Source organism: Typopeltis vanoorti, chromosome 21, assembly GCF_054136105.1.
Source record: "Typopeltis vanoorti isolate ZY-2024b chromosome 21, IOZ_Tvanoo_1.0, whole genome shotgun sequence".
Taxonomy (NCBI): domain Eukaryota; kingdom Metazoa; phylum Arthropoda; class Arachnida; order Uropygi; family Thelyphonidae; genus Typopeltis; species Typopeltis vanoorti.
Window position 1 is genome coordinate 100958312 of NC_143569.1, and position 20516 is coordinate 100978827.

The 20516-nt window shown below is 35.9% G+C and overlaps 1 protein-coding gene and 1 pseudogene across 1 annotated transcript in view; both read right to left on the bottom strand.

Moving 5' to 3' along the window:
- LOC150095149 (uncharacterized) overlaps window positions 1-17498 on the bottom strand; it is a 206381-nt gene extending 188883 nt beyond the window's left edge. The window contains exons 1-2 of the mRNA XM_090411207.1: window positions 17373-17498; window positions 7190-7348 (exon numbers count right to left, since the gene is read on the bottom strand). Of these exons, the coding sequence (XP_090267333.1) occupies window positions 7190-7348; window positions 17373-17393 (180 nt within the window). The 5' untranslated portion in view covers window positions 17394-17498. The remainder of the gene's footprint in view (window positions 1-7189; window positions 7349-17372) is intronic.
- Window positions 15521-15623, bottom strand: LOC150095150 (U2 spliceosomal RNA; annotated as a pseudogene).
- Window positions 17499-20516: the final 3018 nt, after the last annotated feature.

The window sequence follows — 20516 nt, forward strand, 5'->3', positions numbered from 1 at the left end:
TAAAGTGTTTTATAACATAATCTATGTCGGGAAGTCGCCGCTAGATGAATTCGTAATGTGTAGTGTTCGTGCAAGCTCCAGATAAGATAAGTATCATTTTCAGTTATCGATACAAATTACTTAATATTGTGTAGTTTTGTTTTGTTTGCCTTGCGTATTTTAGTGAGTCTATTTTTGGTGTGTTATAACGTATAATTTGACAAAACACGTTGCAAATAAATATGGCACCTGTGCGAAGGAAAATGGCGGCCAGTAATGAAGGTTCGCCATCGTTATCAAAGAACGGTAGCATAAAAGAAATGAGTCAGTGTACCAGCTGTGAAATGTACGCTTTGCGGAGTGCGGTCGGAGTGTGGTTAGATGACAATAAAGGATTGAATGTGTGTAGAAAATGTAGGGAGAATGAGGAATTGAAGTGTATTTCGGATCGTGAGTGTGATATTTTTGTCAACCTTCAGAATGAAGGAAATAGGGATATGACAAGAAACGGCAAGGTTGTACATGAAAATTGTGAGAGTGTGAATGTAGAAAGTGTGAATGATAGTATAAATGGTTTCTCAGAGAACGAAAAAGATGAGATAGATGCATTGAGTGAGATCGCGTTGTTGAATAGTGCGATAGAAAGAGCAAAACAGCAGTTAGAGTGCATGAACAAAAGTAGACTGAATGAACCAACCAATAATAAAAGGTATGACAGGAAAAATAGACGTATGAATGTGAACATGAACAAAATGAAGGATAGAGTGCTGTATGGAGACTCGTTAGTACGAGGTGTGTTAGTAGAGGATTTGACAAAATTGTACCAACCTGGTGCGACCATAAAGGACGTAACTGCGTCTATTAGAGAGCAAAAGGAAAGGGTGAAAGAAATGATTATTGTGGCAGGTACGAATGATTTGAAAGGAGATAAAATGGAAATGATAGAAGACCTGAATGAATTGTTTGAGGTAGCAAAAGAAAAGAGTGAGAGAGTTAGAATGATTAGTCTTTTGCCACGGTATGACAGTGAAATGTTTAAAAGGAGGGCTATAATTGCGAATGACTTTATGCGTGGGTTATGTATGACGAGTGGTGTGGAATTTGTGGATGTGTGGAGTGAGTTTGATGGGCGAAAGGATCTATATAAGATGGATGGCTTGCATTTGAATGGTTACGGTGTAAGAAGACTTGAGAAAGTGTTGCTGAATGTAGTGGATGTGCAAATTCAGGGAAACTAGATTTGTTAGGGGGGGGGAGTAGAGATACAGTCCTTATGGAGGCAGTTGAATGTAAGAATGAATATAATATGCCAGAGCAAATAAGGACAACAAATCTGAGTGGGATAGTTAATATAAGGCATCAAGGTAGGGTTGGGGCTAATGGGGGTCTTAAATTCATGTACACTAATACTAGGAGTATTAGGAACAAGAAGGAAGAGTTTTTGGCTATGGTTGGCACTTCCAGACCACAGGTTATAGGTATTAGTGAAACATGGCTGACTGTAGATGATATAACTAGTGGGATTGAATGTGATGGGTATAGTGTGTTCAGGAATGACAGAGAGAATAAAATGGGGGGAGGAGTATTGTTGATGATAGCTGATGAGCTCCAGCCAAGGAGAATAGAAGTTGAATTGCAGGATAGAGAAAAGAGCACATTTGAGGCCATTTGGTGTGAGATTGTGGCTAGCAGAACTAAATATACAATTGGGTGCTGCTATAGACCAGGTGATGGAAAAGATGGTGGTGATAGTATGCACAAGCAAATAGAAGAAATGGGTGGAAGGAGGGTGATTATTATGGGAGATTTCAACTATGGTCGCATTGATTGGAGTGAGGAGAGGACACATGGGAGGAAGGAAATGGATTTTATGCGGTTATTAAGGGATAACAATCTGCGACAGCATGTAATGGAAAATACTAGGGGTCAGAGAGTGCTTGACCTAGTAATTACATCTGAGGATTTGGCTGTAACAAATATGACCACATTGCCACCAATCGGTGAGAGTGATCATCGGGTCTTAACTTGGGAGGTGGCTAAAGGTGTAGAATTTTCAATTAAGACAGGGTACATGTGGAATTATCGGGCTGGAAAGTATGACAAGCTTAGGAGTTTGATTGGTTCAGTGCCATGGCATGTACAACTGCAAGGACTAGAAGTTGATAGTGCATGGGAGGTAGTTAAGAAGTGCTTGCATGAAGCAATGGCTGACTGTATACCTAGAGTCCGAATAATAAATCAAGTAGGGGTTAAATGGATGAATAACACCATTAAGCTTGAGTTGCAAAAAAAGAAACAACTACGGAGGGAATTTAAGGAGAACGGTGACTGGCAGGCACATGAACGGTATAAAGCGCAGGCCAGAAGGGTGACGAGTGTGGTAAGAAAAGCAAAAAAGGATTACGAAAGAACATTGGCCATGCAGGCTAAAGAGAATCCTAAACAGTTTTTTAGATATGTAGCAAGTAAAAGGAAAAATGTACATGGCAGATTGATTTTAAAGAATGCCGATGGTAGGGAGGTAACTGAATCAGTTGAGATAGTTGAGTTACTGAGTGAGCACTTTGCAAAAGTATATCATCCAGGTGGTGACATTGCAGAAATGAATAAACCAGTAGATTATATGGGAATTGTGGTTAATGAAGTGGAGGTGAGTAGTCTATTGCACTACTCACTGTCAATACATCTGTGGGATTGGATGGTATACCAGCTCGTGTTGTACGAGAAGCAGCTAAAGAATTGTCAGTACCCTTGACCATTTTGTTTAATTTGAGTCTCGGGTCTGGGTTAGTACGGAGCGGGTGGAAAGAGGGGAAAATAGTTCCACTGCATAAAGGTGGTTCCAAGACTTCTGTTGTAAATTACCAACCGATTAGCATATCAGGAATCATTGTCAAGGTCTTAGAGAAATTAGTCAAGAAAAGAATACAGGATTGGATAGATGAAAATGGGATATTGTATGGGGGACAACATGCCTCAGTAACTTGCTCACGTTTTATAACACAGTGACGGCTGAACTGGATAGGGGTAATGGGTTTACAGTGATACTACTGGAACTTGCCAAGGCCTTTGATAGGATACCACATGGAACCCTAATCAGTAAACTGGAGCAGATGGGTATAGATATAGGGTTGGTGAGATGGATAAGAGGGTGGTTGAAGGAGAGATATCAAAGAGTGGTTTACTCAGGAGTGGAGTCTAAAAGACGTCTTGTGACTAGTGGAGTGCCACAGGGCTCTGTTCTTGGACCACTGCTTTTCAATTTGTTCATCAATGATATTGGAAAGGATCTGAGAGGAAGTGTTCACTTGTTTGCTGATGATGCAAAGTTGGGTAGAGCAATTGTGAGTGCACAAGATGTCAAAATTTTACAGGATGATTTGGATAGTTTGGAGGACTGGGCTAGGAAAAATGGATGTCAATTTAATGTGGCAAAGTGTAAGGTTATGCACTTTGGGGTGAAGAGAATAGCAGCAGTATATCGCATTGGTGGAATCATACTCCAGGAAATTGATGAGGCCAGGGATTTGGGAGTGTTGATGGATAGGGAGTTGAAGTTTAGGGGGCACATTGCAAAAGTAACTAAAACAGCTCACCAAATCACTTGGCTTCTGAAAAATACTTTAACATGCAGAGACGAACAAGTTGTTGTTCCTCTGTATCGAGCCTTGATAAGACCCCATCTGGACTTCTGTGCCCAGCTATGGGCACCAGGGTTTCTTCGTGATGGGGAGGAAGTGGAGAGGGTCCAGAGACGAGTGACCAAGATGATAGCAGGTCTGTGGAATGAACCTTATGAGAATAGGTTGAAGATTTGTGGGTTGCAGAAATTGGACGATAGGCGAAGGAGGGGTAATATGATTGAGACATTCAAATTACTGAAGAGTTTTTATAAGATTGATCCAGAAGACATTTTTGAAAATATGACTGGTGGTGGGAGGACTAGGGGCCATGCATGGAAGCTGGGCAAGAGCGTGGTTGACAAGGGTGTTAGAGCAAGGTTCTTTACTTGGAGAGTGGTAAATGAGTGGAATAAGCTTCCAGAGTCTGTTGTGGGTGCTACGACCGTGTATGAGTTCTAGGCAAGGTATGATAGATACTGTGTGAATGTTGAATAGTTGTTCTTGACATGATGTTAGGGCTTCCCTCGATGAGTCGGTCGACTCCTTGGAGTTTCCCGGAACAACAACAACAACAACAACAACAATAATAATAATAATAATAATAATAATAATAATAATAGGTACACAGTTTTTATTTCATTGGTGATTTTTCCATAATAATTGTTCCACATAATGTTTAATTTTTTCGACACAGAAACTAAGTTTTGATTATTATAAATTTGCAAATTATAAATAAGAAAATATACATATTATTTCCCTATTGTTATAAATCAGGAAGTTATGTGACGCTGGCTAATAGGGGAAATTAATATTTAAAATGAAGGATGACATTAAAAATGTCATCCTACAAATGCAATATCAGAATATGCTTCGAATGTCTGCTAATCAATCAGAAAGATGGAAAAACAGAACAAGGAATTTCTGCCTGTAAAATATTCAGTTATTACACGAGGTACTTTAGTATGTTGCCTTCTGGGCATGTTCTTTTGATCCATTTCCCATCTAAGTGGTGTGGGGGGGGGGGGAGTAAATAATCTCAGTTAGTCTACAACTTGTTACTGGGCAGAAAGGAATATTAGAAAGTATACCCAATATACAATTCATTTGTGAGATGGCAAGCAAGAGCAGTAGCAGCAATAGCAGTAATTTCTTTCAAAATAATTATCAAATAATTTAGAATTTTTCGATAATAAAAGTGAAACTGATCACTATAAATAAAGAAATCATTTTTGGCATAAATGCTTCATCAGCCTGTAAAAGAAATGTCAGTTTTACTGTGTTAGGATATCTGAACAACAGAAAACAAAACAAGACATTCTTGCTTGAGGCAATTTAGTGCGACTTCTAGGAAACTTTCTGTCTTGTGCTTCTCAAAAGAGTAATCTAAGACTTTTAGCTTTTCCTCTAGGTAAGAGGATTATTGTCCAGCATTTCTAAGGTGTATTTCAGAAATAGCAATCAGCAGAAATAGAAGTAGTAATATTTAGATTTTTTTTTTAAAAAAAAAAGAAACAGAAATAACACAATTGAAATTTCTTTGTGTGGTATACAGTTTTACATGTTGAAAATACAGCATAGTATTTCTAAATCTTAGAATAATTTCAGCAGACCACTGATTTCAGATTCAAAGAAAGAGTACAGAATTAGAAGCTTCAATATACAACAATATCATTGCTTTATTTCTTTTGTCAAAACGGTAAACTGAAATAAGAGGTTTTGAATACTGTCTGAAAGCTTTCAAAGCTATAGAAATTTAAAGTAGTTATGCAACTCAGTTCCAGGACAGGAGAGGGGGGATTGCAGTAAAAAATCCTAAAAATGAGCATAAATTTTTAATCATTCCATACAAGATATCCTTCCTATTATATTTTCAACATATCTACAGTGGTTAAGCACTGGATATTATAGTAATGTGCATCCTACAAAAAAAAAAAAAAAACACCTGTGTTGCAATTTTCAGCAAAAGAAGGTGAAGAGTCTCTGATAAAATACCATTAGGTATAAATTTTTGATACTAAAAAAGATACAATATCGGAAACCGAGTAATGCAGTTTATAATCGTTAATCATTTGTTGTTCATAAAAAAAAAAAAAAAAAAAAAAAAAAAAAAAAAAAAAAAATCGTTCCTGAAATTGAAATGTGACAATCCATATAAAGGTATTTTGCAAAGAAAGAAAGCAAAATGTCATATTTATTTCACTAAATGTTATTTAAAAATATAAATATTTGACAAAATATTTTAAACGTAAACAAACATTTGAAAATTCGCGAAAAAGAATCTATATTGTCAGTAAAGTGGAGGAAATTGACTATTACTAATGTATATTCATTGCAAAGGCTGATCTATGGTCATTTCAGGATTATTTATTTTAGCAGATGTAAAACTTTGGAAAGAGACACAAGAAATAAATTGTTCAGCAAAAAAAAAAAAAACGAAAAAAACGATCAAATATCCTAGTACAGTGAAGAAAATTCGAAGTAACAGAGTACATGTAAAGACAAGTGACACAAAAGTTGCTCGACCACAGTTAATCTGCTAATGGCTCTCAAATCGCAGTTAAGGGATTAACAGCGGAGGGGGTAAATACTTGATAAAAGATAGAATGCCGATGAAGTTTTGATCCATGAAAAAGTCTTGCTATTTCATCCACCTTGGCCGGTAGGAGGGTTAATTAGGTTTCTACAATACCAGATTATTTAGCTGTGATAAAACATTCAAGCCTAACATGGTGAGGGAAGAAGAGAAGAGATGAGATAATATAATTTATGTGGGATAATAAACACTGTCTGTATGTGCCAGGCTTTAGTTTTTTATCATTGGTTACTAGGTACAATGGTAAAAAAACTATATATATAAATTTTTAAATATAGGTATTATTTCTGGGAAAACTCCTAGAAATTTTTAAATATGTTTATGAAGGTTATGTTTCTTTATAAATTCCAAACTATTTTCATGTATTCTCAAGATAAATGAATAATTATTAAAAATTATTATTATTACATGACATCTCCATGCACTCATCATGGGAGGGCACTCCACAACACACCATCTCCCTTATTTAATCTTTCAACTACTACTACCACGATGACTCTACTACCATCAACACCATCTACTGCCTACTACCACTACCAACAGTACTTTTTTGTCTGTAAATTGCGTGTGTTCTCGTGGCCAATTTTCCTGTATGCGGGATGATAGACCTGAATTTCTGGGAGAATAAACTCTGCTACCTCCATGTGAGATCCGCAAAGAATCGAACTCAGATCTTTTCTGATCGCAGGGCATAATGTCCTGATGTTCTTCCAATTGTGCTAAGGAGGTTGCAATTATCATGATTATTATTTTTGACCATTAAAAAATACTGTAAATCTATATCTCAACATGTCTACTACTAAAGGGCAAAGGAAATGAGAACTAACTACTAAATAAGTACAAGTCCTCATATGTAGAAGAGAAATGTCCATGTATTTATATCTTGAGAAGGATTATTTCAAAATAAAAATTAAAACTAATGAATAGAATTTAAGTCTTAAATTAAAAACTGATATCCTCAATTACAATATTCAAAATATATCTTAGTACTTACATGAGTTGGCATGATATAAACAGGAACACTACCACTAGAAGTAGAAGTAGGGCTAGACACTGAAACAGAGTATTGAGCCATAGTTGTCGGTGATGCTACATCATAAGGCCTATTACTGTCCTGCTGATAGTTCTGGTCCACTGAGTAGCCATAATGATCCTTCAAAGATATATATATATATATATATATTTAGAGTAGATGGATAAAGGAACACGGAAATATGTTCTTAAATTAACAGTTGACAACTCAATTTTTAATCTTAGTAGAGGGTAACTCAGCAGTTTCTTTTTCAAGAAATTTCAATTACCAAATCATTCATAAACAGTATTTATTAGAAAATTAAGAAAAGATATTAATTATTCAATAAGACAACTACATATGGATGTAAACAAGTATCAACTATGGGATCCTGTATTTATATCTTGATAACTTCTGCTTTCATGAGAAATCAATACAATGGAGCAAATACATCTAAAACCTAAATATTATCAATGAATTGGAAAATCTGGCAAAAAGAGTATGCTCGTAATATCATTTTTTTTTTTTTTGCAATACATAAAGAATGAAGAGTTGAATTCCTCACATTCATAAAAGTAGTTATTACATTCTTGATTTTATTCACATTTTACCCTGGTATAAGCAAACAATACAAGCTTGCACATACAACTTTATGATTTTGTGTATATTGAGAGCAAATGATTTCACCAGATGTTATTCTAATTATTCACTATAACTGTTATTATTAATCATTATGAAGACACTAAGCATAGTTGATATGATAAACATACCTATACTTACATTAGCAACAATCCCTGGGTTATATTTAATAAGAGTTATACCTTTAGAGATACTGAGAGCTTAAGATATCAAGAATCAAAATGAGTGTGTTGCCTTAGTGAGCATAAGCAAGTCAAAACACATGGCTAGCAAATTCTCAAAAACTGCTTAAAAAATAATAACAGTCTTCTGATAACTTCAATGTGGCATACTTTTTTATTAATAATCCCAAAGATTAGTACAATGAACAAAGAGGAAGATAATTTTTTTTTCTGCTGGTTGGATCTGAATAGCAAAGTTGTAATGTGTAACTCCATCAATCTAATTACTTTCTTCTGGACTAAGTAAAAGATTTTTAGGGAGAACCTAAGGTATCACCCCCCCCCATGTGAAAACAGTATTTAATGATTTGATGACTGGATAGATCTGTACAGAGGAGATAGTTGCACAGAGGTAAAGTACTGAATGGAGCAAAAGAGAAAACTTAATTTCTTGGATAAATATAATGAAAAACATTGTTTCATTCTTTATGTTTCTAGACTATGCATGACGTAGTGCAACCAAACATTATACAGTATATGGTAGAGTCTCTTCTGAAATTTCATAATTTTCTCCACCTTCTGTTCTTCAAGGAGTCAATACAAAAATATACTTTGTTCTCCTTATTTGTTTCTTTTTTTTTAATTAGCATAACATAAGTCATTTTTCATAATGCTACTCTGTTTGCATGCTGCACCCTTGAACTGGCATCTCTTATCTCTCTCTCTCTCTGATTTCTGCTGTTAAAACACAAGCAATAGCCCAACATCCCTTTTCAGTCTAACTGCAAGCACACTGAAGCTACCTTCTTCTCTTTATTACAGCTAACTCTGTCCTTACATACCATGAAGCATGAAAGAATAAGAAAGTAGTAATAACCGCTGTTCTCCGGAACAGCCTTCTAATAATGAAGTGTTACAACAACAACTATGACTTCAAACTTGTCAAGAAAAACATCAATAAATTTCTTCTTTTCCAATCCTTACCTGTACACAACAATGATATGCTATAGGCTCTTCACCACCTTAATATATGGAATTGATGTGTATATATAAAAAACTCGTTATCATCATCAATTACACAAAGACTTTGATTACTGTTACGTCTGTAATTTTCCTTAATGAAATGAATAACTGTTCTCAAAAAAAAAAAAAAAAAACTTATATGGTTTATTGTGGCCAAAATGCAATATATTTTTTTTATTAACTAACACCCACAAAAGGTTGTAAACCTATAGTGCATTATTACTATGGGTAGGTTAAAGTTTTTTCATTTTTATTGTATTTATTGTTGCTCAGTTGGAAACCCCAACTGAGCAACCAAATAGAACTTTTTCTAGCCACTTTAGGCCCTCAGTAAAGAGGGAAGTGGTCTCACACTGGGTGATGAAATTCAAAACAAAAAGAATGACGATAGTGATTTGAGAAAATGGGATAAGAACAACTGCTGTGAAGGATATAGTTGAGATATAGTGTGAAGGATATAGTGGATTTAATGAGCAGTTCATAAAACCTGAGGGGGAGAGACTGACTGTAAATGAGCAAGAGGCATATAGGGAATTGAGCAAACTTGATGTTAATAAGACTGTGGGACTTGATAATATATCACCACGTATTTTGAAGGAATGCGCAAGGGAGTCGGCATCTGCCTTGACATATTTTTTTAATATGAGCCTTACACTGGGTCAAGTTCCAAAAGAGTGGAAGGAGGGCAAGATTGTGCCACTTCATAAGGGAGGTGAATAGAACTCAGCATCAAATTATAAGTCTATCTGTATGTCAGGTGTTGTGGTTAAGTTGTTGGAGAAGCTGATGAGAAATAGGATCCAGAAGTGGGTTGACAGCAATGGAATTATCTTTGATGGACAGTATGGATCTGCTAAAGAGAGTTATGTTTTAGTAATCTACTTACTTATTACAATAAGGTAATGGCTTCCTTGGACAGAAGAGAGGGATACTCAGTAGTATACTTATATTTTGCAAATGCTTTTGATAGATTACCACATGATAAGTTGATAGTCAAACTAGAGTGGATGACATTGGATATTAGACTAGTGCATTGAATTTGAGATTGGCTGTCTGATAGGTATCAGCAAGTTGTGTATGGGGGGGAAGCAATATTTCAGAAGAGGAAAGTCACTAGTGGTGTGCCTCAGGGGTCTGTTTTAGAGCTACTGCTATTTAATCTGAATGTTAATGATATTGGGGAAGATTTAGATAGGGATATTCAGTTGTTTGAAAATGATGCAAAGTTGGGACAAATTGTAAGAAGCAGAGCAGATGTTGTGACCTTACAAGAAGATGTGAATAGTTGAACGAGCACAGAAGTTGGAATCTGTGCTCGTAAGGTTTTAAAATTTAGGAAACAAAGATAGGATGCAGAATTTACTCTTGGTGGGGATATAATGTTGGAGGTTGAGGAAATAAGAGATCTTGGGGTGAGGGTGATCTAAAATTTAGAGGACACATTGCCAAAATTGTGAGGACAACACAACGAATTCTGGCAATGATGCAGAGGACACTGACTTGTAGAAGTAAGGAGATTCTTCTTCTATTATATAAGGTTTTGATTAGGCTACACATGGACTACTGTGCACAGATTTGGTCACCTAGTTTTCAAAAGGATGAAAAGATGTTAAAAAGGGTCGAGAGGTGACTGACTAAGGTAGTTTCTGATCTCTGGAATGTTGAATATGAAGAAAGGATGAGAAGATGCAATTTACAGAATCTAGCGGAAAGGAGAAAGAGGGGTGATATGATAGAGAGACATACAAGTTGGTAAGGGGTTGTTATAGGATCAATGTTGAAGAGGTTTTTCATAAAATGGTGGGAGATCAGAGGAGAATAAGAGGTCATCCCTGCAAGCTATATAAGGAGGGTGTGAACAAGGGAGTGAGAAGCAGGTTTTTTTTTGTATACAAAGTTGTGAATGATTGGGATGCATTGCCTGAATGTGTGGTGTCTGCAGAGAATTTGAATGTGTTTAAGGCACAGTATGATGAGCTGTGTGTGTATGACAAAGGGATCTCTCCTAGATGAGTCTTTAACTCCATGGGATCTTAGGATAATAAGGATTTGAATTTCACAAGTATAATAATCCTTGTGGAATTCAAACAAGCAGCTTATTAAGCATTAAACTATTTTGAGCAATGAAATTTTGGGAGGGTGAGGACCTATCAAGAGTCTTTTTGACATCATGGAAGTCTGGTAATTTTTCAACACTAAGCAAATAATTTACAGATGTAATTTTATAATATTATGCCTATTAAAGAAAGTCTTAGAGTATAATCATATGAGTTTTATTTCAGCAATGCATATTTTAAAAGATTAAAGACTAAATGGGCATCTTTGTTAATATAAGAGACATTGCTATAACAGACATACTTATTAACTTTGATAGAATGGAGAAAATGCAGATGTGAGAGTTGCTAAGAAGAAAAAAACAGAAACAATATTTAGTGTTTGTTTACTTACCTATAAAAAACAAAAATACTAGTTTTACTAGGTATTGGAAGGTATAGGTTAGATTTCGAACCTATTGCTTCTCAAACTATACACTAATTTCAGTAAAATATCATCTTTCCTTCCTACTTGGGGTAACTAGCTCTCTTTTTGGGATTGCCAAGTCTCATCAGCAGAGTGGCAGTTAAATGAATAGTTCTTAAAGACCTCCATAATAAACAGTGCAATTGAACTAAACCAGTGATATACTTGTCATATTGAATCTTAAACTCATTCACACTCTTTACACTCACCCCCATCTACCACTTTCCAAGCAAAAAATCTATTCCCAACCTTATTTGCCATACTCATACAACTGCCTCTCATTTTTGCCCTTCTCTTTCACCTCTATGAATAATCCCTTTCATATTAAATCTAGTAACATTCTGTCATCAATTTAAACATCTAATCATATTATCTCCCCTTTGCTTTTGATGTTCTATCAACTCCTCATAACTTAGTTACTGTGGAAAGAGACTGTGAATATAAGCTGAGGAAGTTGAGGGAAGTTTCTTCACTTCTAGAGCCCAAACGTAGTTACTAAGTTTGGACTCTTAGGTTCTCTTAGGATGAGAAAACTCAAGAAGTTTCCTCATCCTAAGAGAATGCATAAGCATCAAGAGAATTACAATTTGATTATCTTTAGCACTCCTCTTTGCTCTCTCACTCTGTGCTATATCTGCATCACTGTAGAAACCAGGAGACCAGATATGTGCACAATAGCCCAGAGGAGATCATATCAAAGCCTTGTAAAGTGGCAAAATGACTTCCTTATCTTGACATGTCAAAGTTTGTTTCAGAATTGTAATTATCCTCCGAGTTATATTTGCAATATGGTCTTTGAAATTCAACTTCCTATCCAATAAAACTTAAAGATCCTAAGCCTGATGAGTTTCTTCTAACAAATTAAGCCAATTACACCAAAGTGCATAACTTTATATTTACTACCATTGAGCTGAGAGCCATTTTCACAAGCTCGCAATTCCTCTTCAAGTAAATATTTCCATCACATTCCTGCCTATCTTTGCATCATCAGCAGCCAGCAATATGTCACCTGTCAAACCCTTCTCAATATTGTTAACATAAAGATTGAATAAAAATAGACAAATCCCTGGGATACACTGCAGGTCATCTGAAATCTTTTAGACTCACATCCGCATACACACTTTTTGATCCCTATCAGTCATCTATCCTCTTATCCATGCTAACAGTTTATAATTTCAATCCCATATCTTCCAACTTATGTAATAGCCTTCCTGTACCCGGTCAAAAGTCTTTGCAAAGTATCATGGTGTGCTGATTCTTCTTATCCAACTAAACCATAACATTATTATAAAATGCTGTTCATTGCAAAGTATAGATTCTTGGTCAACTGATTTCTGTATGCAAGAAATGGGCTGACACACCTTAACCAACTTTTCCAAAATCTTCAACCACTCCAGAGATAGTGATAGGTTGATAGTTGGATACATCAGTCTTGGCACCACCCTAGTATAATGAAATTACCATGCATTTTTTCCCAGTTCTGAGACTGAAATTGCATAGCCTAGCCAAAGGAATGGTTAGTTCAGCTGAACATTCTTAGTATCCATGCTGATGTCCTATCAGTCCCTATTGCCAAATTCTTATTCAGTTTGTACAACAGCTTTAGTATCTCCTCTTCATACCTGTTTCCTCATCCAGTGAGAGGTGGCACTGAGCTTGATGTTGCACACATTGGATCAATAGCTCTTGGCAAAATGGGCTCACATTAGCTGAATAATCTCTGCATCTGTAACCCACTGGCATTTGGTAGAGCTATTCTTTCACATTTATTCTTTCTTTTAAAAACTTGAATAACGATAGAATTTTTAGTTGTCTTGTAGAGAGCCAATTTCTTTTCATACTCAGTTTTCTGTACAATACTTGTAACACTTCTAGCTTGCACCTTATAATTTTCATAACTGACATCATCCTTATGTACACCTTTCATCACATCTTTCTCTTAAGAATCTCTTGCTTAATAAGAGCCACCATCCATTTTACTCTTATTCTATTTATTCTTCAAACTCTAGGGACACATTCTGATAACATCATTTAATTATTTTTTTAAGTGCATCCCATTCACTGTTGATATCCTTCCCACTTAGCAACTGACACTATCGGATAGAACCTAGTATACTCCTCAGTTGGTCATAATTTCCTGCTTCGTAGTTCGGCAGGTAATCTTTTCTGAATGGAACATCTGAATACTTAGTCCTTTTGCAGGTCATTACAAATGATTGCTGTCACCAACCTCAGGCAGAACAGCTACATGTTTGTATATTACAATATAAATTTTAAAAAATAACTGAGGGATGTGAGGATACTGAAAATTTGGGAGGCTACTGGTAGAAGCAGATACCAATAGTAGTCCAGAAACTGCAATTTATTAGGTTTGGCTTTCTGACTTCTTTCAGTGCAATCTCTCTTCTAGCATTCTCTCACTCCAATATTTATAATATGATATTTTACTTTATTAATTTATGAGTAAGAATCATTACTTCTACTTTTGCTATTTTTTTTTATCTTCACTACAGATATAAACATAATTATGTGCTTCATCATAACCTTTCTTCCTTTGTTTCTGTTATTACTGTCAATTATCTTTCTATTAAGAGTTTTATCTACTGTCGGTAAATCCGTTGGAACAATTGGAAAACAACTGAAAAAACAATTCTAACTCTTTGGCACCAACAAGCTCTGGATAGAAACAGATGGAAAGAATAGGAAAGTGTCATTCTGGCTACAAAAAAGGTTAAAAGAAGAAGAAAATGAAGGTAAATCTGTGATGTCTAACAATCCACATAGATATGTCCTAGTCATTTACTAGAGTGACAGTTTGATTTCTTCTATTTTGAGACTTTGAAGTAAGAGAAATTTAACTGGGTTGGTTACGGACCATCCACAGAATATATATATATATATTTCATATAAAAAACATATATATGTGTGTGTGTATATATATATATATATTTTTTAATTTTTTAAGAAAGTGTTATTCTGAAATTATCTTGTATGAAAAATAATGAATCAATACTGAGAAAATAGAAGACTGGATGCTGTTCAGAAGCTGCTATTTAGCTAATATTATTTTTTATTAGTACTGTTCTGCTGCTGATATTAATTGCTGACAAAGGAGCATTTTTACATTTTCAATAATATCGATGATAACACAGATGTTGGTTGTACATTCAAATTGCAACCAACCTCCAACTTTCTCAGTTCCGGGCTCATTTTTTAAAGCGCGAGATGCTTTCAGGAGATATTACTTTTTTTTTATGTTAGTGTCTTATGCACCATTTGAGACATTATCTTTCAATGTAGATTTAATTGAATAAATTGTTTAATGAAATAGAGAAGATGATTTTCTACTCCCTCCCATATAGTGCCAATTTATGATTAGAGTGCACTGAAATCCCGAAGGACCTCAAGAAGCAACAATATTCCACACTGGGTCGAAACTGGCTGAAGGATGGATATGCTTAGATTTCTGTACACGCAAAATGAGGAGCGCCTGATTTTCAAACATGTTTGAACTTGTCGCAGCATTTAAAACCATTCCAGGCTCATATTAATTTTGATAATTTTTCATGGAACACTTATTCATTTTCCATGGAACACAGTTTGGGAAACCCTGCTGCAGAGGACAAGGAAGGGGAGAAAGGGAAGAAGAAGAAAGCACGATTTTGATTATTTTCAAAGTGCTGCAATTATTTCATTAAATTTCATGTCAAATACCTTTGGTGAATAAAAAGGATGAATCGCTAATATTCAGTCTGAAACCGGCATTACTGCAGACTGAATTTGAGCCTAATGATTCTCGTAATAAAACTGGTCAATGACTTCTGTAGAACTCTGCTTAAAGAGTCCTTACCGTGATTCTTGATATATCTCAACATAAGAAATTATATTTTAAAAAATGAATGCATATTTGCTGGAATTGGGTCACATAGCATGTTAACTAGTATTTTTACAAGTAGCAACCCTTCATGTAAATGACTATCTGAATTAAGTTCACTTTGCATCAGTTATGTAATATTATTATACATAAGAACAGATATTACACTTTGATCTTAGCCAAAAGGTCGAGAAGCAATAAAGAGTCACGTTTGGGGTCTCCTATTATTATTATTATTATTACATGACACTTCCAAAGAGTCCAAAGTCTCATTGAGAGAGGGCCTACTCTACAACTGTCCGTCTCCACCACTCAATCCACCAACTACAGCCAACCGCCACCATTACCTACACCAATGCCATCTACTGCCCACCGCAGTGTTATTGGTCTGTAAATTGCGTGTGTTTTGAAGGGCGATTTTTCTGTGAAAAATCGGGATGAAAAACCCTACTATATCTGTATGAGATCGGCTAACTCACTTTCAATTGAAAAAACAAATAAAGATTCCTCTCGTCACGACGAAAATCGAACTTAGGCCTTTTCCAATCGAAGGGCACAACGTACCGTCGTTCTTCCAATTGCGCTATGGAGAAGCTTTATTACTTGCTACTTCCATGGCTTGCCTAGACTCATCACAAGAGGAGACTTCACCAACTCCCTCCATCTATTAAATGAATTTTATCAATATAACATATGTTCTCGGGCCAGTTTGATTTACAGCTAACACCTTGTCATCTCTGCATGAATTGCTAACCCTCCTTCGTTATAAAAATGACCTTATAAATTTCCTCGTGTAATCATGATGCATCACTATCGAATTCCAACCAATAAACATATCACGTCTTTTTTCGGAATGCACTACGGAGACGGTCCAAAATGCAAAATAGGAATGAAAGAGAGAAAAAAAAATCCTCAACACGCTTTTGAACTAAAAATCTAAATCCAAAATGGCTGTGCCTAATCTGGCCACTATATTTGAAACGTGTAAATTTTTGTTGCAAGGCAGTGACAGTTACGCTTAAAAATTATATAAATAAAAGTTGCTAAGTTATTTTGAAAAAATACAAAGTAGTAATCTATGATATAATAACAAAGTTGCTTTAAATGCGTAAAAGCTTTATAAATAGCGACGATAGCAGCCAAACAGCCGAATCGGTCCTGCATCAACGAACCTAAAACTGCTCTAAAATAAACAAATGTAACAGTTATTGCATAATCACTCTAGTCTGAACTATTAATTCATTCAAGCCTTCCTGCAATAACACGATAAATGGTGAACGCGCAGCTACGGTAGCAGCGCATGATGCATGAGTATCAGAGCGTCCTTGACCTCCACGACACTGCTGTAAGTTATGTATAATGGCCTCGTGGGAAAGTCACTTTCAAATCGGTTAATAATTACTACATCCACAAAAATCTGCCCTCATTTCCACGAGGTCTTCAGTTGTAAATACTTATGACTCAGAGAGTTACAAGTGATCGTGCTGATAACATTTCCCACGGCTTCTTCATACTATTCATCTCATTTCTGTTCAAATAGGCTTGGTTAGCGTTTCACGTCTGTACATCGTCTTAAGTAGACGGAATATTTTAAAAAAATGCTAAAACATTATTCAAGGACATTTTTCAAGATAATTTTCTTAAGCGTCTCCTATTAACGGGGAAAAAAAAAAAAAAAAAAATTAAACAGGAGAACTTCGGATAAGATATACCGTACTTAACAGTTGTAGATTACACAAACACTAATTTATTTCTTTACATCGGTTGAGGCTTGAAATTTCAGGCCAACTGATCTATGGCTTTAAATTTCAAGAACTTTAGCATTTCTGTGTTGTGAGGCCGCAGAAAGACAATTAATAATGCACATAAGCACAATAAATATACAGTTAATATTAATGAATATCAAGCTTTTGTTAATAATAACAGGGTTATAAATATTAAATTTTACCATTAGCAATTTGGAGGTCATAATTAACACAGCTCGGATTGAGATGTTTTGAATTACGGCCGAAGTAAAAAGACTATGATGTGTGGATCAACGAAATCAGAAGTTAGTAAGGATCGACGGTGGTAGGCTCGTTTCGTGCAGTGCTCTCGAAAAATTCATCTTCGAAATAAAAGTAAAGAAAGTCAGTGAAGGTTAGCTTTAATGAAATCATGATTTCAATACCAAGAACACTATCTAAATAATTTTTTAAATATAATCTCGGAATGCAGCATCATAAATAAATAAATAACATGGAGGATATAATTTTCCATATATTTAATTAAAAATCACTGTAACCTGAGATTAATGGGAATGTTTTCCAAAATTAAAGTTGCGGAGGAAATGCTTCTTTATTTAATCCGAAGGAGGATAGAAACTACAACTGCGGAATAAAGGTTTGATGATGATGACGATGTGTAGGAAAAGAGGGATGGGATAGGTGGATATATGGGAGGAGTTTTATGGGAGAAAAGAAGATGGTCTGCATTTGAATAAGTACGGGAGTAAGCTTTTACAGAAGTTACTGTTTAATGAACATTTGGGGTTTTAGACCAGGGAAACGAGAGTTATTAGAAGGGGAAAGAACGAGAATGGTTGTCAGAAATAATGACAGGGTATTAGAGTTAGCTGTAAATAGTACTAAGGTCAATAATAACTGTGAAATGGGGATTCATTGTACTTAGAATTTTAACGGTATTCAGAGTGGGCTAATTCGCACACAGCGTGATTATGGGGGAAAAGAAGTATTTCAGTTTATGTATACTAATACCCAAAGCATTCGGAATAAGTGTGATGAATTTTTGCCATTACTTAGTTCTACTTGGCCAAAAGTTATAGGAATTAGTGAGACTTGGTTAACTAAGAATGATTTAGTCATAGGGATTAAATGTAAGGGATATGGTATCTTCAGAAAGGATAGAGAGGACAGAATGGGGGGGGGGTTACTACTGATAGACGAGGTGTTAAAGCCAAAAGTGGTAGAAGTGCCTGAGGGTGACAGTAGAGGGTAGTTCATTTGAGGCTGCTTGATGTGAGATAGAAATCAACAGGATGAAATATGTAACTGGTTGCTGCTATAATCCAAGGGGTATAAGGGAGAATGTAGATGGTATGCATTGGCAAATTAGTAAGATGAGTGGAGGATGTGTAATTATTATGGGGGATTATAACTATGGGGACATAGATTGGGAGAAGGAATGGTCTCAAGGAACAAAGGCATTGGAGTTTATACAATTCTTAAGAGATAACTACCTGAGACAGCATGTAATGGAAGGGACAAGAGATTTGAGAGTGTTAGACCTGGTCATAGCATCGGACAACATATCAGTAACTAACTTAGATACACTGTCTCCACTTGGAAAGTGATCATGTGGTCTTGACTTAGGAGATTGTATATGTGCTGAATATTCTGTTAAGAAGGATTATATGTGGAATTACAAGGCTGGTGATTATGACAAGCTGAGAAGTCAGCTTTCAAAAGTGCTATGGCATGAGAATTTAAAGGGGAGAGATGTTGATGATGCATGGGAGATTAGCAAGGAGTAATTAATGAAAGCTGTATCTGAATGTATTTCCGGAGTCAGGAGGAGTAATCAGGTAGAAGTAAGATGGATGAATAATAATATTATTAAGCGAGAGTTGCAGATAAGAAAAGGTTGTGGTGGAAGTACAAAGAAAAAGGTGATGAGCAGTACAAGGTACAAGCAAAGAGAGTGACCTATATGGTAAGGAAAGACCAAAGCTAATTATTAGAGGAAGCTAGCTGATGAGTCCCAAAAAATTCCTAAGGAGTTCTTTCGCTATGTGGCAAGTAAAAGGAGGAATAAATCTGGAAGGATGACTTTAAAAAGTGTTGATAGTAAGGAAATTACAGAAGCTAATCAAATAGTTGAGTTGCTTAGCGATCATTTCGCAAAAGTGTACCATCTTGGTTGTGATATTGCGGTGCCGAATGTGTCATTGACTGATGACAGTCTAGTGATTTTGAATGTGAAGAATTTGAGGTGCTTTGTATATTACAGAACCTTAATGCTAACACTGCCATTGAGTTAGATGGCATAGCGGCCTATGTTTTAAGGGAATGAGCAAGAGAATTAGCACCTCATCTAGCTTGGCTGTTTAATTTAAGCCTCAGTTCTGGTAAAGTATCAACTGAGCAGAAAGAGGGGGAAATTATTCCACTGCATAAGGGGGGGGGGGGCTCCAGGACTGAGGTAGCAAATTTTATAGACCAATCGGTATATCGGGAGTGGTGGTTAAGATTTGGAGAAATTGATAAAAATTAGAATTCAGGACGGATGCACAGCAATATGATACTTTAAAAGGGGCAACATGGTTCTGTGAAGGATAGATCTTGCCTTAGTAATTTGCTTACTTTCTATAATGAAGTACCAATGGAGTTGGATAAAGGAAATCCTTTTTCAGTGATCCTGCTGAACTTTGCAAAGGCATTTGACAAGATCCCGCATGGGACTCTGTTGCATAAATTGGAGCAAATGGGTATGGATCCGAAGCTAGTGATTTGGATTAGAGGCTGGCAGGTGGATATCAAAGTGGTTTATGGTGGAGCAGAGGCTAGTAGAATGCAGGTGATTAGTGGTGCCTCAGGACTCGGTGCTTGGTCCTCTATTATTTAATTTGTAGATCAATAATATTGGGAATACTTTTGAAAGGAAATATCCACTTGTTTGCTGATGATGCAAAACTGGGAAGAGAGTCAATTCAGATGTGGATATCTGACAGGATGACTTAAATAGGCTGACGATTTGGGCTAAACTAAATGGCTGCCAGTTTAACGTGGCCAAGTGTAAGGTGATGCACTTCGGAAGGATGAGAGCACATGTTATTTATTATATTAATGGAACTGAACTGCAAGAAGTTGATGAGGCTAGGGGCTTGGGAGTTATTGTGGACAGAGAACTTAAGTTTCGAGGGCATATAGCAAAGGTTGCCAAAACTTCATATTAAATTATATGGTTATTGAAGAACACTGACAAGCAGGGATAAGGAAGTGATTGTCCCACTTTATAAGGCATTAATAAGACCTCATTTGGACTATTGTGCACAGATCTGGTCACCCGGATTTCTTGATGAGGAAATGAGGAG